This window comes from Mirounga leonina, unplaced genomic scaffold (genome assembly GCF_011800145.1).
Source record: "Mirounga leonina isolate KUSES-001 unplaced genomic scaffold, KU_Mleo_1.0 Mir_154, whole genome shotgun sequence".
Classification (NCBI taxonomy): Eukaryota; Metazoa; Chordata; class Mammalia; order Carnivora; family Phocidae; genus Mirounga; species Mirounga leonina.
The window spans coordinates 58,535,157-58,555,668 of record NW_023270389.1 but is presented as its reverse complement, the minus strand read 5'-3'; the positions used below and the strand labels follow the sequence as shown (position 1 = coordinate 58,555,668).

The following is a 20,512-nucleotide window of genomic DNA, read 5'->3' as shown; positions in this document are numbered from 1 at the left end:
GATTTTTATCACATGAGCAAATACATACATGTGTATATGTATGTCTGTATCTATATCAACATACAGATATATGCAAATCTTCCCTTTCTAAAATAAATGGTAGCACACTATACATGTTCTTCACTATGCCTTTTCTACTTAACAATATACCCTAGAGATCGCTGCATTGTAGAATGTAGAGATACGCCTCATTCCTGTTTACACTGTATTATATTTCATCGTGCAGCTGAAGCGCTTTTTGTTTAACTGTTTTCCTATTGATTCAGATTATTCCTAGTCTTATTTTTTTTTAAAGATTTTATTTATTTGACAGAGAGAGACACAGAGAGAGAGAGAACACAAGCAGGGGGAGTGGGAGAGGGAGAACAGGCTTCCCGCGGAGCAGGGAGCCCGATGCAGGGCTCGATCCCAGGACCCTGGGATCACGACCTGAACCGAAGGCAGACGCTTAATGCCTGAGCCACCCAGGCGCCCTACTGCTAGTCGTCTTATTACAGATAGTGCACTAATAGTACCTTGGACATACATCTTGTCATATTTTTGTTAGTGTGTTTTCAGTATAGTGTCTTGAATCTAGATTCCTAAAATACCAATTTTCAGTGTAATTATTGGACCACATGGTACATATATGTGTAATGTTGCTAAATATTGCCAGTTTCTCCTCCGTCAGGAATATTGGGCCATTTTGCTTGCCTACCAGCAATGTATACAGGTGCTTGTTTCTCCACAGACCCACCAGCAGAGCGTATGGTCCAAATTTTGGATTCTTGCAGATCTTACAGGTTGGAAATATTTCTCAGTGTAGTTTTAATTTACGTTTATCTTATAGTGAGTGATGTTGAACATATTTTTGCATGGTTAAGGGTAATTTTCACTCCCTTTCTCTGCACTGTCTGTTCATATCTCTGATAATGGATTCTTCAGGCTTTTCCTTATGTTTCAAATTATTATCTTTCTGCGAACATAGCTTCAAATTTTAGCAAGAATAGGATACACTAAAGAAAGCCTAGGTCCTGGTAAAACTGCAATTGAAGGGTGGTATATACAGATATTTTAAAATATTGATTAGGGTTCTGAATTGTGAGATTAAAAATCTTGGATTTCTTGGGTATTTACATTAATTTCATTTACTCATTAATTTAACTGATATTTATGGAGCACATGCTATATCCAAATGCTGTTCTAGGCACTGGAAATCCAACAATGAGCTTATTCTCCTACCTAAGGGAACTAATGAAGAAGGAAATGACATTATTCTGATTCAGGCTGAAAGATTGTCCCTAAAAGAATATACTCTTGGTTCATATGATTTTCTCCATGTTTCCATCTGTGATATCCAGAAATTTGGGGTCATCCCTACTAGAGAGTCAAAAACAGTGGTAAAGTTTTTGCCATAGAGATGACTGTTAGTCACCTCATTTTGTCTCACTGGCTTCTTTTATCAATGAAGGAAAAACCCTGCAGATCTTATTACTGCTAAGTCACACAGCCAAAGCCCCTGGTTTTCAGGTCTTCCTGGGTTATTTCCACAGCATCAACATTGTAGAGAAGTTAAGGGAGCAAAAATAATGCAAGTGCAACCCCATCTGTTTGTCCCCATCTGATCTAGAGAATAACTCCAATTAATGCGGTCTTGCGCACTTTTTGGTGGTGGTATTGTTTCTGCCTGACTCTTCCCTGTCTCCACCCTACGTGTGAAGCCACAGAGCTCTCCTGAGTCATGGAATGGGTTCAAAGGGACTGCAAGATGTTTTTAATTTCATAAGAGAGATAATAAAACCCAGTTAGAGAAAAGTGGGAACAGGAAGATAAAAACAACATGCTGGGAGAGGAGGAAGGCTACTCTGAGCTAATAAACCATATAGATTGTTCCTGAAGGAAAGGACTAAGGGTCATGGCATGTAGAATGGTACTTAAGCAAGGGTTCTGGATCTCTCTCTGAGAAAAAAAGTTCTATAATAAAGCTCAGGACTTAATAGTTAGACCTCTGTTTGGGCCCCAGCTCTGTCACCAACCAGCTGCCTGAATCCTTGACAAGTCACTTTAATTCTTCTGAGCCTCAGTTTCTTCTGAGATGGTGTGGCTATCTGGCTGACTGACAGTGTGACTGTGAGGATCAAAATGGGTCATGTCTTTGAATATGCTTTTTTTTTTTTTTAAAGATTTTATTTATTTATTTGAGAGAGAGAATGAGAGAGAGAGAGCACATGAGAGGGGGGAGGGTCAGAGGGAGAAGCAGACTCCTCGTTGAGCAGGGAGCCCAATGCGGGACTCGATTCCGGGACTCCAGAATCATGACCTGAGCCGAAGGCAGTCACTTAACCAACTGAGCCACCCAGGCACCCTGAATATGCTTTTTAAAGTTCATTACTTTCTTTAAAAAAAAAGATTTATTTATTTATTTGAGAGAGAGAGAGAGCAGGGGGGAGGGGAGGGGCAGAGGGAGAGGGAGAAAGAAACCCAAGCAGACTCCCTGCCAAGTGCGGAGCCTCAGGCGGGGCTGGATCCTACAACCCGGAGATCATGACCCCAGCCAAAACCAAGAGTTGGGCACTCAACCAACTGTGCCACCCAGGCGCCCCCATTCATGAACTTCTGCTACATAGTTCCCACCCCCAACAACCTCAAGCATGTGTATATATACCACAAAATATTTAGATAGGAAGACTGACTAGTTGCAAGTCACTGAAGCTGATCTTTCTAGAAGTTGCTCAATTAATGTTTCAGCAGGTTCTTTGAAGTCTCTTCCTGGGTGCTGGGTGAGATGAGACCCTTTGAATCCACCTCTGAACGCTCCTACTCCAAGGCAACTGCAGTCTGTACTCTGTTTAGAGCGATATGAAATAATTACCCATTGGCACAGCGAGCCCATCTTTTCTCCTGGCAGCACACGAGAAAGCTCAAAAACATCTCCGGTTTTGATTGCCAAGTGGGGTGGGAAATGACCACAGCTTAAATTGTGAGTCCAGGGGTCTCTGCAGAAAACCACTTCCGCCTCTCTGTGAGGCTGATGTCACTTTCTACCACAACTGCTTCCTGAGCCCTGCTCCTCTGCTCCCTGGGAGATCCACCTGTAGTCTGGGCATGCTCTCAGCCTGGACGTATTGGAAGGCTTCTTAACCTGGCAGTCGACCCAGCTGATAGGCGTCTGTCAAGGCCACTGGGAACATGGGGAGTGAACTCAAGGTGGAAATAAAAAGGTTTGTCTCTCCATAGGTAGCCTTATTTCAATTAAGAAAAAAAAATCATAGAAGGGACACCTGGGTGGCTCAGTCTATTAAGCATCCGACTCTTGGTTTTGGCTCAGGTCATGATCTCAGGGTCATGAGATTGAGCCCGCCTTAGGCTCTGCGTTCAGCGGGATTCTGCTTGAGATTCTCCCTCTCCCTTTTCCTCTGCCCCTCTCCTAGGTTAAGTGCACATGGGCATGCTCTCTCTCTCCCTCTCTAATAAATAAATAAATTAAATATTTTCTAAAAAGGAAAGAAAAAAATCATAGAAGATTGTCATGCTGGGCAAGTTCTGCTCAATTAATACCTTCAACATGCCGGGGTGGCTCAGCCTGCTAAGCATCTGCCTTAAGCTCGGGTCATGGTCTCAGGGTCCGGGATCGAGCCTCACATCGGGCTCCTTGCTCAGCAGGGAGTCTGCTTCTTCCTCTGCCTCTGCCCTTCCCCCTGCTCATGGTCTCTCTCTCTCTCCCTTTCTCTCTTCCTCCAATAAATAAAAATATTTTTAAAAAGTGAAATACTTCGTGTTAATTTTATGAGAAAAAGGTGAAATAGAAATATGATGGGTTTGTTTAAGATATTTTAAAAGAGAAGAACCTATGTTCTTCTGCTGTGTGGGCTATCCTCTCTTGGGTTTTCCCCCAGCCTTGCTGCAGGCTTCACTTTCATCTCCTTTGCTGAGTTTTCTTCCTCCATGTGTCATTAGAGATGTCCTCAGGACTCCTCCTTGGCTTCTTTCTCACCACTCAGCCTCATGCCGGGCATCTCCTCCATATCCATGACTTTACCCCCTCCTGGATGCCAGTGATCCTTGAAATGCTGAACCAGCCAAAACTCTCTTTAGAGCTCCAGGCACTTAGACCTCAAACCCCATAGCTGTTTTTTTTATTCTTATTGCTAATCAAACCCATCTTATTTTCAAAATAACTTACTTAAGGTGCATTCCAAAAATACATAAAAGATGAAAATAAATAAAAGCAAAAGCATTGTGAAGACAAAAAAAAAGGTAAGGTAATGGAAAAAGTTAGTTCACAAATCTATTTAGAAAAGTTCTATAGAATTGCTTGACCTGCATCATAAGTTTGACTTTGAGCCTCCTATTAACCATTGCAAAGAGGGAAACACAAGTTCACAATTCATATAAAGTTAAAACAATATGTCTATAGCAAAAACCTTTCGAATAAGCAGAACCAAGAGAAAATTCTCTAGTGAGTTCTCATCAATAAGAAGTTTGCAATGTAATGATCAGTGTCCTCAACAGCATCCTAAGGGCAAATACAAAAATGAGAGACCTAATGTTGTTTCTAATAATCTTCTACAATAGTGTCCAGTGGAATAACATAGCTATGTAAAAGAATATGTATAATGCAGTTAATGTAAAAGAATTCCAGAAGAAATTAAGATGATGCAAACCAACTATGCAGATCTGATGGTTTGGCTTGAGTCAAGGGTAAAGACTGTTATATACTCTAAAATATTCTGTACGTTTTATTTTTTTTAGTAAAGATTTTTATTTTATTTTTTTAAGATTTTATTTATTTATTTGACAGAGAGAGAGAACACAAGCAGAGGGAAAAGCAGGCTCCCCACGGAGATGGAGCCCGATGCGGGACTCAATCCCAGGACCCTGGGATCATGACCTGAGCTGAAGGCAAACACTTAACTGACTGAGCCACCCAGGTGCCCCTCAGTAAAGATTTTTAAATTTATTGACTGGTAGTGAGTCCTAAGTTATAGTTGCTTGATGTTTCTGGTGTACAGATAGTCTTTCTTAGCAGTTAATAACGCAGCTGGTCATCCCTTCTGTGGGAAAATTCTGAGGCATGTTCCATACAGTTTCTCAGAGGGTCTCCAGTGTGATTGAGCCCCAGTTGCCCACAGCAGGAGCCAGCTCAATAACACAGATTTTACTGACCTTTTCCCTATCCCATCCTACTTGCTGCATCACTTCAGCTTCCTGATATCAGCTCATAAGACAAGCACCTTGATCTCAGGCTCTGCTTTTAGGGAAGCTATAGGAAGCCAGCCTAATCCCAAAATTAGAGCTAGAAGATTGAATTAAAGAACATTCCCAGAAGGTATCAGGGAAAAATGAATGATGGAAAATCTAAAAAGTGTTTGGAGATCTGGATGCTAGAAGTGGATGTGTTGTTATTCAAATAACAGAAGTTCCAGGGGGAGACAAGCAGGTTATTACAGTAGTTCAATTTAGTTGGTCTCTGTGTGACTTTATTGAGTAGATATCTATCTCCTTCTCACAACTCTTTATCTTTAATTTCACCTCGCAACCCTTTACCTTCAATTTCTCTGACTTCCAGCAAAGGAAGTGGAGAGGAAATAAGCTCAGTGGGTCAGGCATTTTGCCCTTGGGTCATTTCCCTTAGCATTGGGTAATCAAAGCCACTCAGACCTCAGTAACGGTTGGTCACCTCTCTATTCTATAGCTAAGACATGATTGCTGCTGGCTTTCAGTTACCTCAATGCATCAGCCTCTTTGCCAAGACATTTGTGTAATACCTGTTCTTGTACCTCACTCTATAGCAGCTTCTGGTCATAATGGGGAATGCCTTTTGGAGCTTCTGGTCATAATGGGGAATGCCTTTCGGAGAGAATAAGGCTAACAATCTGGATGGGTACTAACTTCAAGAAGGAAAGAGGAACCGACGTGGGCCTGTTTTCCCTGCTGTAAATTCCCTAGCAAGCTCAGAGAGGACAGTTTTTCTGTCTAGGATTAGGAGCTTCAGGCCATGCCATACTGCTCAGAGTCAGAATCACCAAAAGATGTCTAGAAATTAAGCATTCATTTTGTTGGCTCGGTAGACTAGCCCAATATCAACATCACTTTCGTCCCCTCCCTTTTTCTTCTCACTGATCTTGTTGTTCCTCTGAAGCTCTGGGTGAAGTCTTCATACCATAAAAATGGCAAGCGACTTTGGGACTACTGCTGAAAGCCAAGTGGAGTGTTTTCTCACAATTTTTTTCATTCCTTTTTTTTTTTTTTTTTTTTTTTTTTGAGGAGGGGAGGTTTGCTGATAGAGGAGATCAGGGACAAATTTACTGTGGGAAATCGTCTCCAAACTTCTCGCATATCTGAAAGGAGAAAGATCCCTGCCCCATGGGTCCCCACTGTTGGAGGAGGAAGCTACAAATATAGAAGGGGAGAAAACTCGAACCCTGTGGCCTGTTGGATTGGAATAGGAGACGTTGGTGTGAACTAATGATCTTCAATATATAGAGATTATTAATATAGAAATAAATATAGAGGGAAAGTAAAGATAATGTTTATGTAGAAAAATTATTTAACAATTATATATATTATTTAAAGTTATATATTATTAAAATTATATGATTATATATTACATATAACTTTTTATATATGATATATACATAATTCATTCACTAAATCTTTACACTGCTGAGACGGCCTCACAAACAATAACAATGAACACACCTAATTCTCAGATTTTCATTTCTGAACACCATTTTTCACTAAAACAGACAAGTGCTCCTTGGGGAAACAACTGATTTCAGGGCTGAGAAAGAGAAAGTACAAAAGGAACCTGCAATACCTTATGTCAGAAAGTGACGAAGTGGAAAAGAATGATAGGATTGTCAAAGGTCAAAGAAGTCAGCTAGAAAGGAGCTCCCAAGGCCAAAATCTGGGACTATTTGAGCATCAAAATAAGTAATGACAGCAAAGGATTATAACCCAGGAGATAAAATAGAAACACAAGAGCCCATAGAGATTTAATCAATTGATGAGTAAGTTAAAACTCTGATGAGAAATGGTATGTTTACATAGTCTCTAAGAACCTCTCAAAAAAAGAAGTTACTTATTGCAACAGGAAAACAGTAACTTTAGAGTGGAGAAAACTTTCAGACACCACTTAAATCCAGTGATCAAAGTTAACATTATCAGTAAGAGGAAAATTAAAATCCTGTGCCATCCCATAGGATGCTATGAGAAGAACACAGTTTCATTTCTGTGATGCTCTTCTCAAAAACACATGAGGTTAATCATGAAGAAATATCAGACAAACCCAAATTGGGAGACTTTCTACAAAATACAGACAGACAGAGATATTATATCTAACTAGATGCAATGAGTAATTCTGAACTAGATTCTCTTGCTCTAATGGATATTACTGGGAAAATTGGGAAAACTTAATGGGGTCTGAGGGTATTGATGCTGATTTCCTGATATCGATGGTTGTATTGCAGCTACATAGGAAAATATCCTTATAGGGAGGAAATGCACATTAAATATGATACATATATAATAACATATTTAGGGTGATAGGGCATTGTGTTGGCATTCTCAAATGGTTCAGGAAAAGTCTTTTGTGTTGTGCTTAAACATTTTTTGTAGGTTTGAGATTATTTCAAGAAAAATAGTGGAAGGAGAAAAAAATCCAGTGGAGGGATACCATAGAATCACACCACCTTCCTGTGTATGTTTGGTGTCTCCATATGCACCCCTCCTGCAGCCTCTCCCAGTCAACTATGATGCTGTCACAGGACCAGCCATCTGAAGAATCAGTCACCCATTTTCTGGAATTGGAAAGACATTGAAAGGCCCATAGGCTATGAGTGTTTCTAAAATTCCTTATTTGGAACTTAGACTGGGTTATCTCGGAATGAGCTTTAACTCTTTTAGAAGTAGAATGAATCTCTCTTCACCCCTTAAGAAGGTGCAGGGGGTGCAGAGGAGTGGGGATGAAGAGATTTAGTACTTGGTAGAAGCAGAATACTCATAATTGGTTATAGGTGAAGGCAGATGTGTTGGTTATTCTCCATTTGCGCTCCCCACCCCCCTCCTCTTTCCCTTTCTTCCTTGATTTTTACTCCAAGAGGCTGATCCCCACAGAAGGCATGACCTGATGTCTTGCCATCTGGCTTCTCCTTCGGTTCTGCCAGTGGGAGGCGGGTGGGGTGGGAGAGTGGTGTTTCCTCCTCCGCCCACTCCTTCCACTGGTGCTGCTATTTGGCATTGGCATCTCTCCATGACTCCACCTGCTACTGGAAACCCCTTCTCCGTGTCGCTAGCTCTCACTGGGTTCTGGAAGGGTTCGCCCCCTTCCCTCCCCTCGTCCTTTTGGGCGTTGGGAAGGTGATGGCTTTCCCAGACATGGGGAGCAAGCTTTCCCACAATGAAAGACAAACCCTGAGCAATACATGATGGCCTTAATAAAAGAGCTAAAGATACTGCACAAGTGCCTTCCTTTCATTCAAGAAGTGGCTTCAAGTTAAGTGATTTCGAGAATCGATCCACTTTGTTTTATGTAAACCATATGGGGACGCTATGAGTACAGAGGAGGAGACAGCGACGGTTTGATGATTCAATATATTCACTGTTTCTCCCTGAGAAGGACAGTGGGCCCGTGTCCCAATGACATGTGACTTGCTCTGTGCCACAGAATAGGAGCAGAAGGGGTGGCAGCCCTTGCCAAGCAGAAGTTTTATGAGTCTCCTCAAAGTCTTTCATTTTTTCTTTTCCCTCTGCTGTGAGATGCACTGTCCCAAGAGCTGGGTTAATCTTCAGCCTGCATCCCAGAATGAGGAAGATGTGCAGCAGGGCTGAGCTAGCCTGAGATAGCAGGTAATATGAGCAAGAAGTAACCCTTTGTTGTTGTAAGCCACTGAAACTTTACATTGTTACCAGGACATAACTTGACTTAAGTTGACTAATACTAAAAGACCCTTTGCATTAAAAAAAAAAGAAAAGAGGAAGGGGGTGCCTGGGTGGCTCACTCTGTTGAGCATCCAGCTTGCGATTTTGGCTCAGGTCATGATCTCAGGGTCCCGATCCAGCTCCGTGTCCAGCTCCACGCTCGGCGGGAGGTCTGCTTGAAGATTGTCTCCCTCTCCCTCCAGTCCTGCCCCCTGCACTCTCTCTCTCAAATAAATAAATAAATCTTAAAAAAAAAAAAGAAGGAAAGATTGTTTTTTAAAAAACACGAGCTAATGGTAAACCCACCTTGTAGCATATCCTGGCCCTCTCCCACAACTGGCAAAGGCAGGATATATCCACACACTAACAAGAGAATTCAAGTACAAAGATAAGCACATAGCTAAAAATCAATGCACTTGATAAAAGCCAAAATATTTAAAGGGAGACCCCCCCAACTCTATAGCCAGATGAATTTCTTGGATCATTTTTTAATTTTGGTAAGTCAGTCGCTATAGAAAGGAAAGCCAAAAGGTCTTGAGGGTCAAAGTTTGATGACTATGATATTTGCTGTTAACGGCATAGATTTAATACCACTGTATTTTTACCAGGATTGTTGTTTTAAAAGGATCCAGTTACAAAGTTCCACTGGTTTTCTGTGGTCTGCCTCTTATCCTAGTTTTCTTGTAAATCCTCTTATTTTTAGCATGTGATTTTGCAGAATGCAGCAGTTTTTGGAAATGCACATCTAGTGTTATATCTGAAATGCCTGTATTTTAATAGGTAACAATCCCCATATACCAATTTAAAACAAATAAAAACCCTGTAACTCTTTCTCCATCCCTGTCTTTTCCCCGTTCAGTCATCTTGTACATATGCATGGGGTCAGGAGGACATGTGCTCAAGTGGAATGAGCGTGGCCTTCAGAATCAGACAGAACTGAGTCTGATCCTTATTCTGATATCTACCAGCTATGTGAACTCTAATGATGCTATCTCCCTGAGCCTCAGCTTCCTTGTCTGTAACGGAGAGGGTAGAAAGACCTCTCTGGAAATCAGCCAGAAGATAGCCAATCTCCGCGAGCAAACTCAAGAGCCAATAGCAAGTGTCCCCGAGGAGGTCCTTCCCACAGAACAGCACTTTCCAGTCAGGACTGGGCCTCGCCCCTACAGATGCTCAGGGCCCTGAACCAGAACCTGCAGGGATGGGGCAAGGCTGGTGAATGCTTCACAGTCCCCCCAAGATGACACGATGCCTGGTGATACACAGTGCTGTAGAGAAGCTGTTCCCTTGTCCTGACTCCATGTTCAGGAAGCAACTGAGGGCACGGAGCTAACGGGGTGAGAATGCCTCAGGTAGGTAGACAGTCTGGTCTGCTTAATAGCTGCAAATCACAAAGTGACATTCTGTGCTTATTCAGCTTGCTCAAACTCACTGTGCCTCAGCTTCCTCCACTGTAAAATGGGAATAATAATAGCACCTAACTCGCAGCATTGCTGTGAGGATTATGAGAGCTATATGGGAAGTGTTTGGAACAGTGGCTGGTCCAGAAGAAGTGCTATCTGAGTGTTCACTGTTAGTATTGTACATCAGGCTCTGTGAGGTTGGTTAATGTCACTCTGCCTTCGGAAGCCAGTGCAGTGGGGGCATGCACAAAAGCAACTTAAGACCACGCCCCTGAAGAGTGGCTGATTTACCAAGTCCATACAACTTTGAAGGGACCTCTCCGGGCAGCCAGAGTCCTTCCTTTGGTGATCATACGCACGCCTCGTCTTGCCATGTGCCCTAATATTTGGAACTGTCAGTAAGGATTGTATGAAAAACTGTCTCAAATGCCTAGCAAGTGTCTAGCACACTGTCTGTCCTCGAACAATGGTGCCTTTGTCTCTCTTCTCAAGCACCGTTAAGTCTCGGACCTGTCAGCTGCAAACCATGCATTGGGAAGGGAATGCCTGGCAGCCTACGGACACTGGGGTCGCTAACTTTGACTCTAAGAGAACCTGCAACCGTCTCATTCCCACCGTTTCTGGACTGAAATAAATTCAGCAGGAGACTGTAGCCTCAGCAGCTGATAACGTGATTTGAGACTCACGTGAGAGAACGCCAGTTAGACTTCAGCTCCTCCTGAGTAATGGTGTCTTGGTGACCGTTATATACCCTGCAGCCAGCACATAGTAGGTGCTCACAAACGATTTGTCATTTTAAATCGAGGCAGTAGCTGATTTAAGGTTATTGAATGAACGCAATGGGTCCTGATTTCCCTCATTTTCTTACCCGAGCCTGAAGCTAAGGCATGTGAGCCTTAGAGCCTTTCCGGGACGGCGAGCCGAGCCAGCCCCAAGCGGGGGAGGGGGCCGCCCCCTGCCACAGCTCCGTCAAGAACACGCTTCTAGAGCCTTGCCCGCGAGGCCGGGAAGGCACCTCAAGGTGCAGAGGCCCAGGAGATGCCCTTGGGCAAGAAATGTTGGCACCAAACATTATTTACTGAGCACACATGTCTCCAGTGCCAACATGGGCCAGGCCATGAACGAGATTCAGCTCTTGCCCCCACAAATCTCAGAGGCCGAGGCAGAAACAGCCCGTGGGGGGGACAGTACTGCGTGATGGGTGCTGGGACAGGAGGGGGCACGAGGTGCCATGGGAAGGGACATGGCGAGAGGACTTTGAATGGGTGGCAGGAGTGACAGCGTCGCAGGTTTGGGGAGCGAGAGCCGCCTGTTCTGTCTGACAGCTGGAACAGGAGGATTGCCTCCTCGTCTCTCAGGAGGGCCCCATCCTGGGTATAACTAGTACGAACATCGCCACCCCCTTCCCGGAAGCCCGCTCGCCGACGGCCAGGCCCACCACCATCTGTCCGGCACTTCACCTGGAACATTCCTCTGCTACCAGGGCGGGTTCTGTCCTGGCCGCAGCACCCACTAGAGACCCTGCCTGACCCTACTGCGGCCACAGGCACTGCGACCCACAGATCCCACCTTCTGCTCCCCCATCACCCTGCCTCGCCCTTCCTAGGACGCAGAGAGGCGTGCGGTAAGTAGACACAAACCCACGGGACGCGAACTTTCCCTCGGTGTGAACAAACCCATGTTAAAAAGGAAATAAGAATTTCCACTAACAAATTTATCACTACTGATCGCATTTTGAATGAAGTGAAGAATGTAACAAAATATATACATATATGTGTATGTGTGGTATATATATATATATATATTTTTTTTTTTTAAGATTTTATTTTTATTTATTTGAGAGACAGAGAGCATGAGAGGGAGGAGGGTCAGAGGGAGAAGCAGACTCCCCGCTGAGCAGGGAGCCCGATGCGGGACTCGATCCTGGGACTCCAGGATCATGACCTGAGCCGAAGGCAGTTGCTTAACCAACTGAGCCACCCAGGCGCCCCTATATATATATTTTTTAATCACAAATGGATGATAGATTTCGAGAACTAGTTTGCTGACCATCCAGAAAAGACAATGATGTAACTGCACTTGGGTGAGACTAGCCACCAGGCCACGAGCCCGAAGCTGGGACAGTGCTTGTGATCTGACAGTGGGCGACACGCCAGGCCAGTGGGGGAGCAGGGCCAGGGCTGGGGGTCAGGAAGCAGGGGAGGTCATGCCAGGTATTCTCGAGAAGAGTCATCATGAAGTGAGCATGTGGGACGAGCCGAAACAATCCCCTGCTTGTGCACACGCGTGTGTTCACTTACATCAGCACACACTCCCTTCACTAAAGTAGCCAAGGGGTTTGGGGGGAGGAGTCGTGAGTCTACACACATCTCAGAGAAACCAGGGAGGGGGAGACGCAACCTATCAAGATAGGCACCCAGATTCAGCTGGAGTGAGCACCTGCTGGGAGGGCTCCTGGGATGTGGTGGGGGGAGTGAAGGCTGGGCTCTGGCCCAAGGAGCTCAGACATTAGCCTAGGGATAGGCTAATGCTCAGAAAACTGCCGTGTGGCCCATGACGAGTGTGAGACAAGGTGACAAGATTGTTCCCATGTGTCGGGGAGATCAGGGTCCAGTTATAGGAAGCACTGGGATTTTGAGGCGGGCCTGTTGGGACAGGTGGCGATGGAAACAGCATCCCAGCCAGGGAGAGAAAGTGAGGGGCCCCTGAGGATGTGTGCAGGGGAGCGGAAGGTGGCCCTTGCGGAGAGTTTCTGGACTGTACAGGGAAGTGGCGGGAGATGAGCTGGAAAGGGAGCTTGAGGCCAAAGTGGGTCCTGAAGCAGGAGTTTTCATTTAGGTTGGATAAATAATAGGGAGTCCTTCCAAGACTCATTTATTCAACAAGTATGTACTGACTTCAACCCCTCCCCCAGGGGCTCCCCCAGGTGCTGTGCGTGCAGGGAGCACACATTTTGGAGGGCTCACAACCAGGGGCACCCAGGCTCCGCCCTGGGCCTCAGGGAGCCCCCCGCCAGCTACACAGGAAGGTAAGGCTGCGGCCGGCTCCAGGCTGGGGGCCAGGCTGTGAGCTAGGCATGGCAGTGGGAAGGGGCCACTTTGTGGGTGAGGGCCCTTGGCAGGGTCAGTCACCAGTAAGGTCCCCTTAGCCAAGTCCTCCAGCAGATGACATAGGGAAGAAGCATCCCATCAATGACGGGAATGGAGGGCCAGAAAAATGGGGCAAGGAGAGGGGAGTCAGGCGGCAGAGGAATGAGCACCCATCTTCCCCCCACCTCAGCCTGCGTGCGGCATGCTCCGGTCACCAGTCAGCGTGGCGGGGGGACTCCCGCCCAGCGCTCTTCTGGTCTTCTTGCCCCTAGTCATCCTCCTCGTCCTGCTCTGTCTGAAGCTCTTTCACCTGCTTTGGAGCCTTCTGGTAGGCCGCCCGATTCCTGAGAGCAGTGAGGACAGAGGGGAAGGATTTGCCCTCGCTCAGGCTGAGGGAGCTGGGCCCAGTGCTCCTTATGGGAAGATGAGCCATCGCACCTGCCGCCCCTCCCCGCCCAGATGTGAAGGGACCCTGGGCTGGGGGGCTGGCTCCGAGTGGACAGGCGGGTGGCACAGACTTGCTCTGCTCACGAGCTCAGAGTGTTGTAGGAACGGGCCGGCTCCGCCAGACCAGGAGGGACCAGCCCCTGGAGGGGGCCCCACCCGCGCTTGCCCCGGACAGGCCACAAGAAGCCTGGGGAACTACGGGCCTTGCAGTCGGGCACCAGGACGGCAAGGCCACTTGGGGGCCACTGTCCCTGGGGGTGGTGTGAGTGGCAAAGGCCATGAGGTGCTGTGACACGTCCTCGCCCCCTGCTCAGGCCCCCGCCAACAGGTGCCCACAAGCACTCACGGCTCCATGTCCTCAGGCTCGTCCTCCTGCTGGCGGCAGCAGCAACAGTAGACGACAATGCCAAGGATGATGATGGCTGCAATCAGGCCGCCCGCAATGCCCGCATACAAGGCCACGTTCATGGAGGCTGCAAGAGACAGAGCAGGGCAGCGGCACCTCCGAGTCCTGACCTGAGCCCAGGCGTCTGGGGCTGGTGAGCCCGGGTGAGGGAAGCCTCTGGGCAGGCCCAGCCTCCCTCCCAGCCCAGGGAGTACTGTCAGCTTCTAGTAACACGCCACGAAGGGCATGGCCTTGCAGAAAGGTGACCAGGTAGGTCTAGAGACTACGCTTCAGGATGGAGGCGGACGCGAAGATGCACAGGCCAGTAGATCTGCATCTCAACACTCCCTGGGCGACCCAGGCTCCTGCCAAGTCCTCAGCTGTCAGCTATGCCAACTCGTAATCTAGCTTGTCCTTGAGCTGCTGGAGGTGACCCACCCCAAAAATAAGGTCCAGGCTCCGTGGCAGCTGACTCTGGAACTTCCCTCAGGCCCACTGAGTGGCCCTAAAGGCAGGCAGGGCTGAGCAGGTCTCCAGAAGTCAGTCTGAGACTCTATTTGCAAAGAACCAAGGGACCTGGACTGACCTCTAGGCCGGGAGCGTCTGGCTGAGGTCACCCCAGCTACCCTGCCGAAGAGGCTCCCCAATTCACCTCCACAGCGTCTCTCTCAGCTGTCTCTTTGGACCCCAAGCCAGTGATCTTTCGGCCTTGGTCCACTCCCCTCCCCCGCTCGCCCCCCAACCCGCTCTTACGAGGTCTGACAGCCACGGTGATGTTACAGGACGCGGTCCCCACCTCATTGCTGGAGGTGCAGATGTAATAACCCGACATATCTGTGGAGATGTTCTTCAGAGACAAGGTCTGGCCTGTGACTGGGAAGGAAGAACAGTGAGGGTGAGGAGCCCAGGCACCACAGGTCAGTGGAAACACCTAGGAATCTGGAGACCTGAATTCCTAGGCAGACACGAGCACTGCGGCTGAACTTGTCCGAGCCTCCTCTGAAACATGGAGAGAGACAGAGTATCCACCTCTAGGCCTCCCAGAGGCACTGCAGGCAGGATGCCCAATTCTGAAGTGCTCAGAATTCAGTCAGGCCCCCTGGTTCTGCCCCTGATTAATTCTGTGACCTTGGCCCAGGAACTTAGCTTCACTGAACCTTAGCTTCTCTATTTATAAAAAACAAGAGTCTGTGTGAGGCACGCTAATAGCATAAAATGAGGTACTGATCAATGCAAGCCCACATCAGAACACCTGATGTGTAGTAAGTGCTAAAGTAATACATTTTCATGTATTACATGAAAATGCTTTCTAATTAGAAGATATGGTTATAACCACTTTTATGGTCTTCCGAAACTGAGTCCTTGAGCTTGGACTCGTGGAAGAAGTCTTTGAGAAATCAAGAATGGTCCAATAGTCCTCATGAGAAACCTTCCTGCCAAATCTGTGATCCTAAGAATCTCTTCACCTTGAAAGGGAGAGCTTTATGCTTAGACCTCTTTATATGCCCTGTCCTCAAAGATGCTTTGTCATAACTGCTATCTTGAGTGGAGAGTTAGAGACCATTTCCTCTAATCTGCGGCAGAGTTAGCCTCGTAAGATCTTCTGCCACCAGGTAACGGTTGCATTTCATCCAGAGGAGATGTTTGACCTGGCAAGTGGGACCCAGTCACTGTACGGCTCAGACATTCCAGAGGTGGCTCCTAATCTTCAACAACAAGTCCAGGCTTTCTCTGACTCACTTATTTCGCTTAGTATTATACCCTCCAGTTCCATGTTGTTGCAAATGGCAAGATTTCCTTCTTTTTTTATGGCTGAATATTACATTGCATACACATAACACTTCTTCTTTATCCATTCATCAGTGAATAGACACTTGGGCAGCTTCCATAACTTGACTATTGTAAATAATGCTGCTACAAACGTAGGGGTGCATGTATCCCTTTGAATTTGTGTTTTTGTATTCTTTGAGTAAATACCCAGTAGTAGGATTACTGGATCATAGTGTAGTTCTATTTTTCACTTTTTGAGGAACCTCCATACTGTTGTCCATATATGTGGAATTTAAGAAACAAAACAAATGAGCAAAGGGAAAAAAAGAGAGACAAATCAAGAAAAAGATGCTTAACTCTAGAGAACAAACTGATGGTTACCGTGGGGGAAGGTTAAACAGGTGATGGGGATTAAGGAGCACACCTGTGATGAGCACCAGGTGATGTGTGAAAGTGTTGAATCCCTATATTGTACACCTGAAATTAATATTACACTGTGTGTTAACTGCAATTAAAATAAAAACGTAAAAAAAAAAAATAACAAGTCCAAGCTTCTTAATGCCATCACAGGGTTACAGATCTGGTCCTGCAATCATCTGAGCTTTATCTCTGGCCAGTCCCCCTGCTGTGCACCCCCCCCCCCCCCCCCCGCCTTGCCCCACCTCCAATCTCTTGCCAGATTGTATCTGGTGCAGATTTCCCTTGTCTGGATGTGCTACTCTGTATACTTCCTCAAATGTGATGTCTTGTGATTTTGTCAGCAATCTTGTACGGGAAGTGGGACAAATACTCAATCTCCAATGTCACAGATGTAACTGGAGGCTTCGAGAAGTTAAGGTACTTGCCAAATGTCACAAAATTAAGAAATGATCCTGTTTTAGGTCTAGAACTCTCTGGAGCAGTTGACAATTTTCTTTAAAAAAAATAGGTATTACACAACTAATGTAGGTTCATTATAAGAATTTGTACATGATATGAAGCTATTATTTAAATCAATCCAGTCCAGAAAACCTTTAGAAGCTTGATCGCCATAGCCCTAAAGATGAAGACAGTCTCTGTCCTGGCCTGAGGGCTGACAGACAAGAAACCAGGGTGATCACAGGGTGATTAGAGTTAGAAATGGAAATGCTATTTGAGTTTATAGCAAGGGAGTTTAATCTCATCTGAAGGGTCAGGGAAAGCTGGTATAAAGAACAGAGAATAAAATTAAATCATCCATAATTTCACCAGCTAGAAATAACAGCTGATGATTTGGGTTATTTTCTTCCAATCTTTTCCTATGTACTTTCTTCAGATTCTTCCCTTGAAACCCCCAGCTGTATCTTCTGGATGCTCATTCTCTATATGTTTCTACCCTAGAATTTCATGCCTCCAAATGTTTTCTGGAATATTGCTTACACGTGACATTAACATACGGTACTAAAAAAGCAGTCCATGACCAAAGCAAATTTCAAAATCATTGAGAGAGGGTTAAATACATTTTTTAACAACAGAACTCTTAGAGCTTCTAATTTGCTAATGAGCACTGGGTGTCCCTAAATGGAGGTTATAGTAATAATGGTCTTCTTTTCTTTTCTTTTAAAATTTTTAAAAATTAAAGTTAGTTAACATACAGTGTATTATTAGTCTCAGGGGTAGAATTTAGTGATTCATCAGCTGCATTCATGCTCATTACCTCCTGTGCCCTCCCAGTGCCCATCACCCAGTTACCCCATCCCCCCACCCACCTCTCCTCGGTTTGTTTCCTAGAGTTCAGCATCTCTTATGATTTGCCTTCCTCTCTGTTTTTCTCTTATTTTCCCTTCCCTTTGCCTATGTTCATCTGTTTTGTTTCTTAAATTCCACATATGAATGAAATCATATGATAATTGTCTCTCTCTTGACTTATTTTGCTTAACATAATACCCTCCAGTTCCATCCACATCATTGCAAGTGGCAAGATTTCATTTTTTTTTTGATGGCTGAGTAATATTCCCTTGTATATATATACACCACTTCTTCTTTATCCATTCATCTGTCAATGGACATCTGGGCTCTTTCCATAGTTTGGCTATTGCGGACCTTGTTGCTATAAGCATTGGGGTGCAGGCGCCTAGTGGAATCACTATGTTTGTATCCTCAGATCATGGTGTCACATCTGGGATTCTGCCCCACTTTGCCACCTGAGCACCTTTAAACCAGGCACGTCCCCCACTGCAGTGGACTTCTAAAAGTTCCGATTTTGCACTCCGCTGCTTATAATGCTTTGTAGTAGCCTCCTTAAGCAGGCTCTCTCCCTGCTGCCGTATACGCCGCTTTATCACACTGGATTCAGGTCTCTGCACCTCCTAACTTCCAAATGGTGGTCACTTTCCTGCTTGTAGACTTGCAGTATTTGTTTCCTCAGAAACTCCAATTGATTTCTGAGGTGTTCAGAATGATTTCATAAGTATCTAGTTGCATTCGAGGGACGAGACAAACTTAGGGTCTCCCTACTCCTCTGACATCTTAACGCCTCCTCCCTAATGGTCTTATTTTCTAAACTAGTTGGATTTTTTTTTATTTTTAAGAGGCATCTTGGGGCACCTGGGTGACTCAGTCGGTTGAGCGTCCAACTCTTGAGTTCAGCTCAGGTCATGTTCTCAAGGTTGTGAGATTGAGCCGAGTTATCGGGCTCCACCCTCAGCACGGAGTCTGCTTGGAGTCTCTCTCTCCCTCTCCCTCTGACCCTCCCCTGCTCTCTCTCTCTCTCAAATAAATAAATAAAATCTTTAAAAAAAAAAAATAGAGATTCAGTCTATGTGTAAGGTGTACACAGCACATTGCTGACCGATCAGGACAGAAGACTTCGGACTGCCTCCAGGACCTTTCCGGTTATCAGAGCCCAGCTTTGGACTCTGGGCCTTGCTCCGCAAAGGAAACGGTGGACATTAGAAGCTTGTCTGGAATTAACCAGTGCATATCCAGTGCCACAAGATCTGCTCTGACTCTGAGCTTGGGCTGCCAAGCCCCTTTTCCTCTTGGAAAGGACCTAATAGTTTCTGAAATCCTGCTAAAGCTGATGTTTTCGCTGCGGTGGCGACACCTTGTGGTCAAGAAGAGGAACGCACAGGACCGTCAGCCTCCCACTTCCCTGGGCTCCAGCTGGGGAGATTTCGCAGAGAGAAACCCCGTCTCCCAGAGGCACTGATGTCAAATTGGCAAGGTTTAACTTTCCTGTCCCTGGCCGCTCTCCACCCCCACAACCCTGACCCTATGGCTGCCACCTTTCACTCAGGATGCTCAAGATCCTCCCTGGCTGCAGGGCGCATACCCACCTTTTGATCCTTCAAGAACCTCCTCCTCTAAAGTGCTCTAGCCCCCAGAATTACCCCTCCCTCCTTCCTTGATAGCCAAATTCCTACTCCTTCAGTACATGAAGTTCAGCTGCCTTACAAAGGATATTCAGAACTATCACACATGGGATCTCCTCTTTCCTCTTCCCAGCCTTCTGGGTTTTCATCCCAGGGTTTTCAGATGAGGATTCTAAGGGTCAGAGAGGCTGTGAGTGACTTATAGCTACAAGGTAGAAACGTCAGGACTGAAATTCTTATTTACTGATTCCAGAGTCCCTGTTCTTTTCGCTGCTGGCTTGTTTCCATTGATTACTAAGTGAAAGGAAGCAATCTCTTCTGTCTTCAGATAAAGAAGGGTGGAGGAACCCTTCTCTCAAATTGTCCACTGTGGACTGAAATGTTTTAAAAATCAGAACTGGGTTTGGTCTGACTCTGGTGCTCCGTGAGGCAGGTGGAGTCCGAAGGCTCTGAGAACGAACCCCACCGCATTCCATCCAACACCAGATGCAAGATTGCCTAACTTTTACCATTAACCACACTCTTGGCTGGCACTCCCAGATCTGGACTCTGACTCTGAGCAAAACTTAACTTGAAGCAGGATGAAGCTTTTCCAAAGTAAGTATGTGAGTCTCCCTTTGACCCTCTTTCATGTCCTCAGGTTTCTCCCCTTTTGAATCACTGAAAGACGAAGGTTGGAAGTCTTTCCTGATGGAGGCCGGAGAGCATGAGCAGGGCAGTCATCTGTGATGCCCCTCAGAAGGTGCCTGGGGCTGCAGGGCAAAGGCCGGCCTCTCTGGCCCCATGCACAGGTTCTTCATGATCCCCCATCGCTGCTTTTCTTAAAGTGGTACCCCCTCCTCCCTGCAACGCATGCTCCCTACCCTCGGCTGCACAGAATACTCGCGATTCCCGGGATATTTGCCATGCCTACCCTACTCATCCTTAAGGATCTAGCTCACGTACCCCATAGTTAATAACACCTAGCATTAAGGAGTTCCATCTACCTACCAGGCATGGTCTCCATGCTTTACATGTACTTTTATTTAATCTTCACAGGAACTCTGTGAAGTAAGTACTAGTGTTATGCCCATTTTACAGATGTAGAAACGAAGGCACAGAGAGGCTATTGCCATGGCCACGTAGCTAACAAGTGGCAAGGCCAGGATTCAAGCCCACACCATGCTCTTAGCCACCATGCTACCC

The 20,512-nt window shown here is 45.9% G+C and overlaps 1 protein-coding gene across 1 annotated transcript in view; it reads right to left on the bottom strand.

The window, feature by feature from the left end:
• Positions 1 to 12,843: 12,843 nt before the first annotated feature.
• The window catches only part of GPA33 (glycoprotein A33), a 45,905-nt gene continuing 38,236 nt past the window's right edge, over positions 12,844 to 20,512 (bottom strand). The window contains 3 exon segments of the mRNA XM_035011035.1: positions 12,844 to 13,737; positions 14,187 to 14,313; positions 14,979 to 15,098. Coding sequence (XP_034866926.1) covers positions 13,605 to 13,737; positions 14,187 to 14,313; positions 14,979 to 15,098 — 380 coding nt within the window. The 3' untranslated portion in view covers positions 12,844 to 13,604.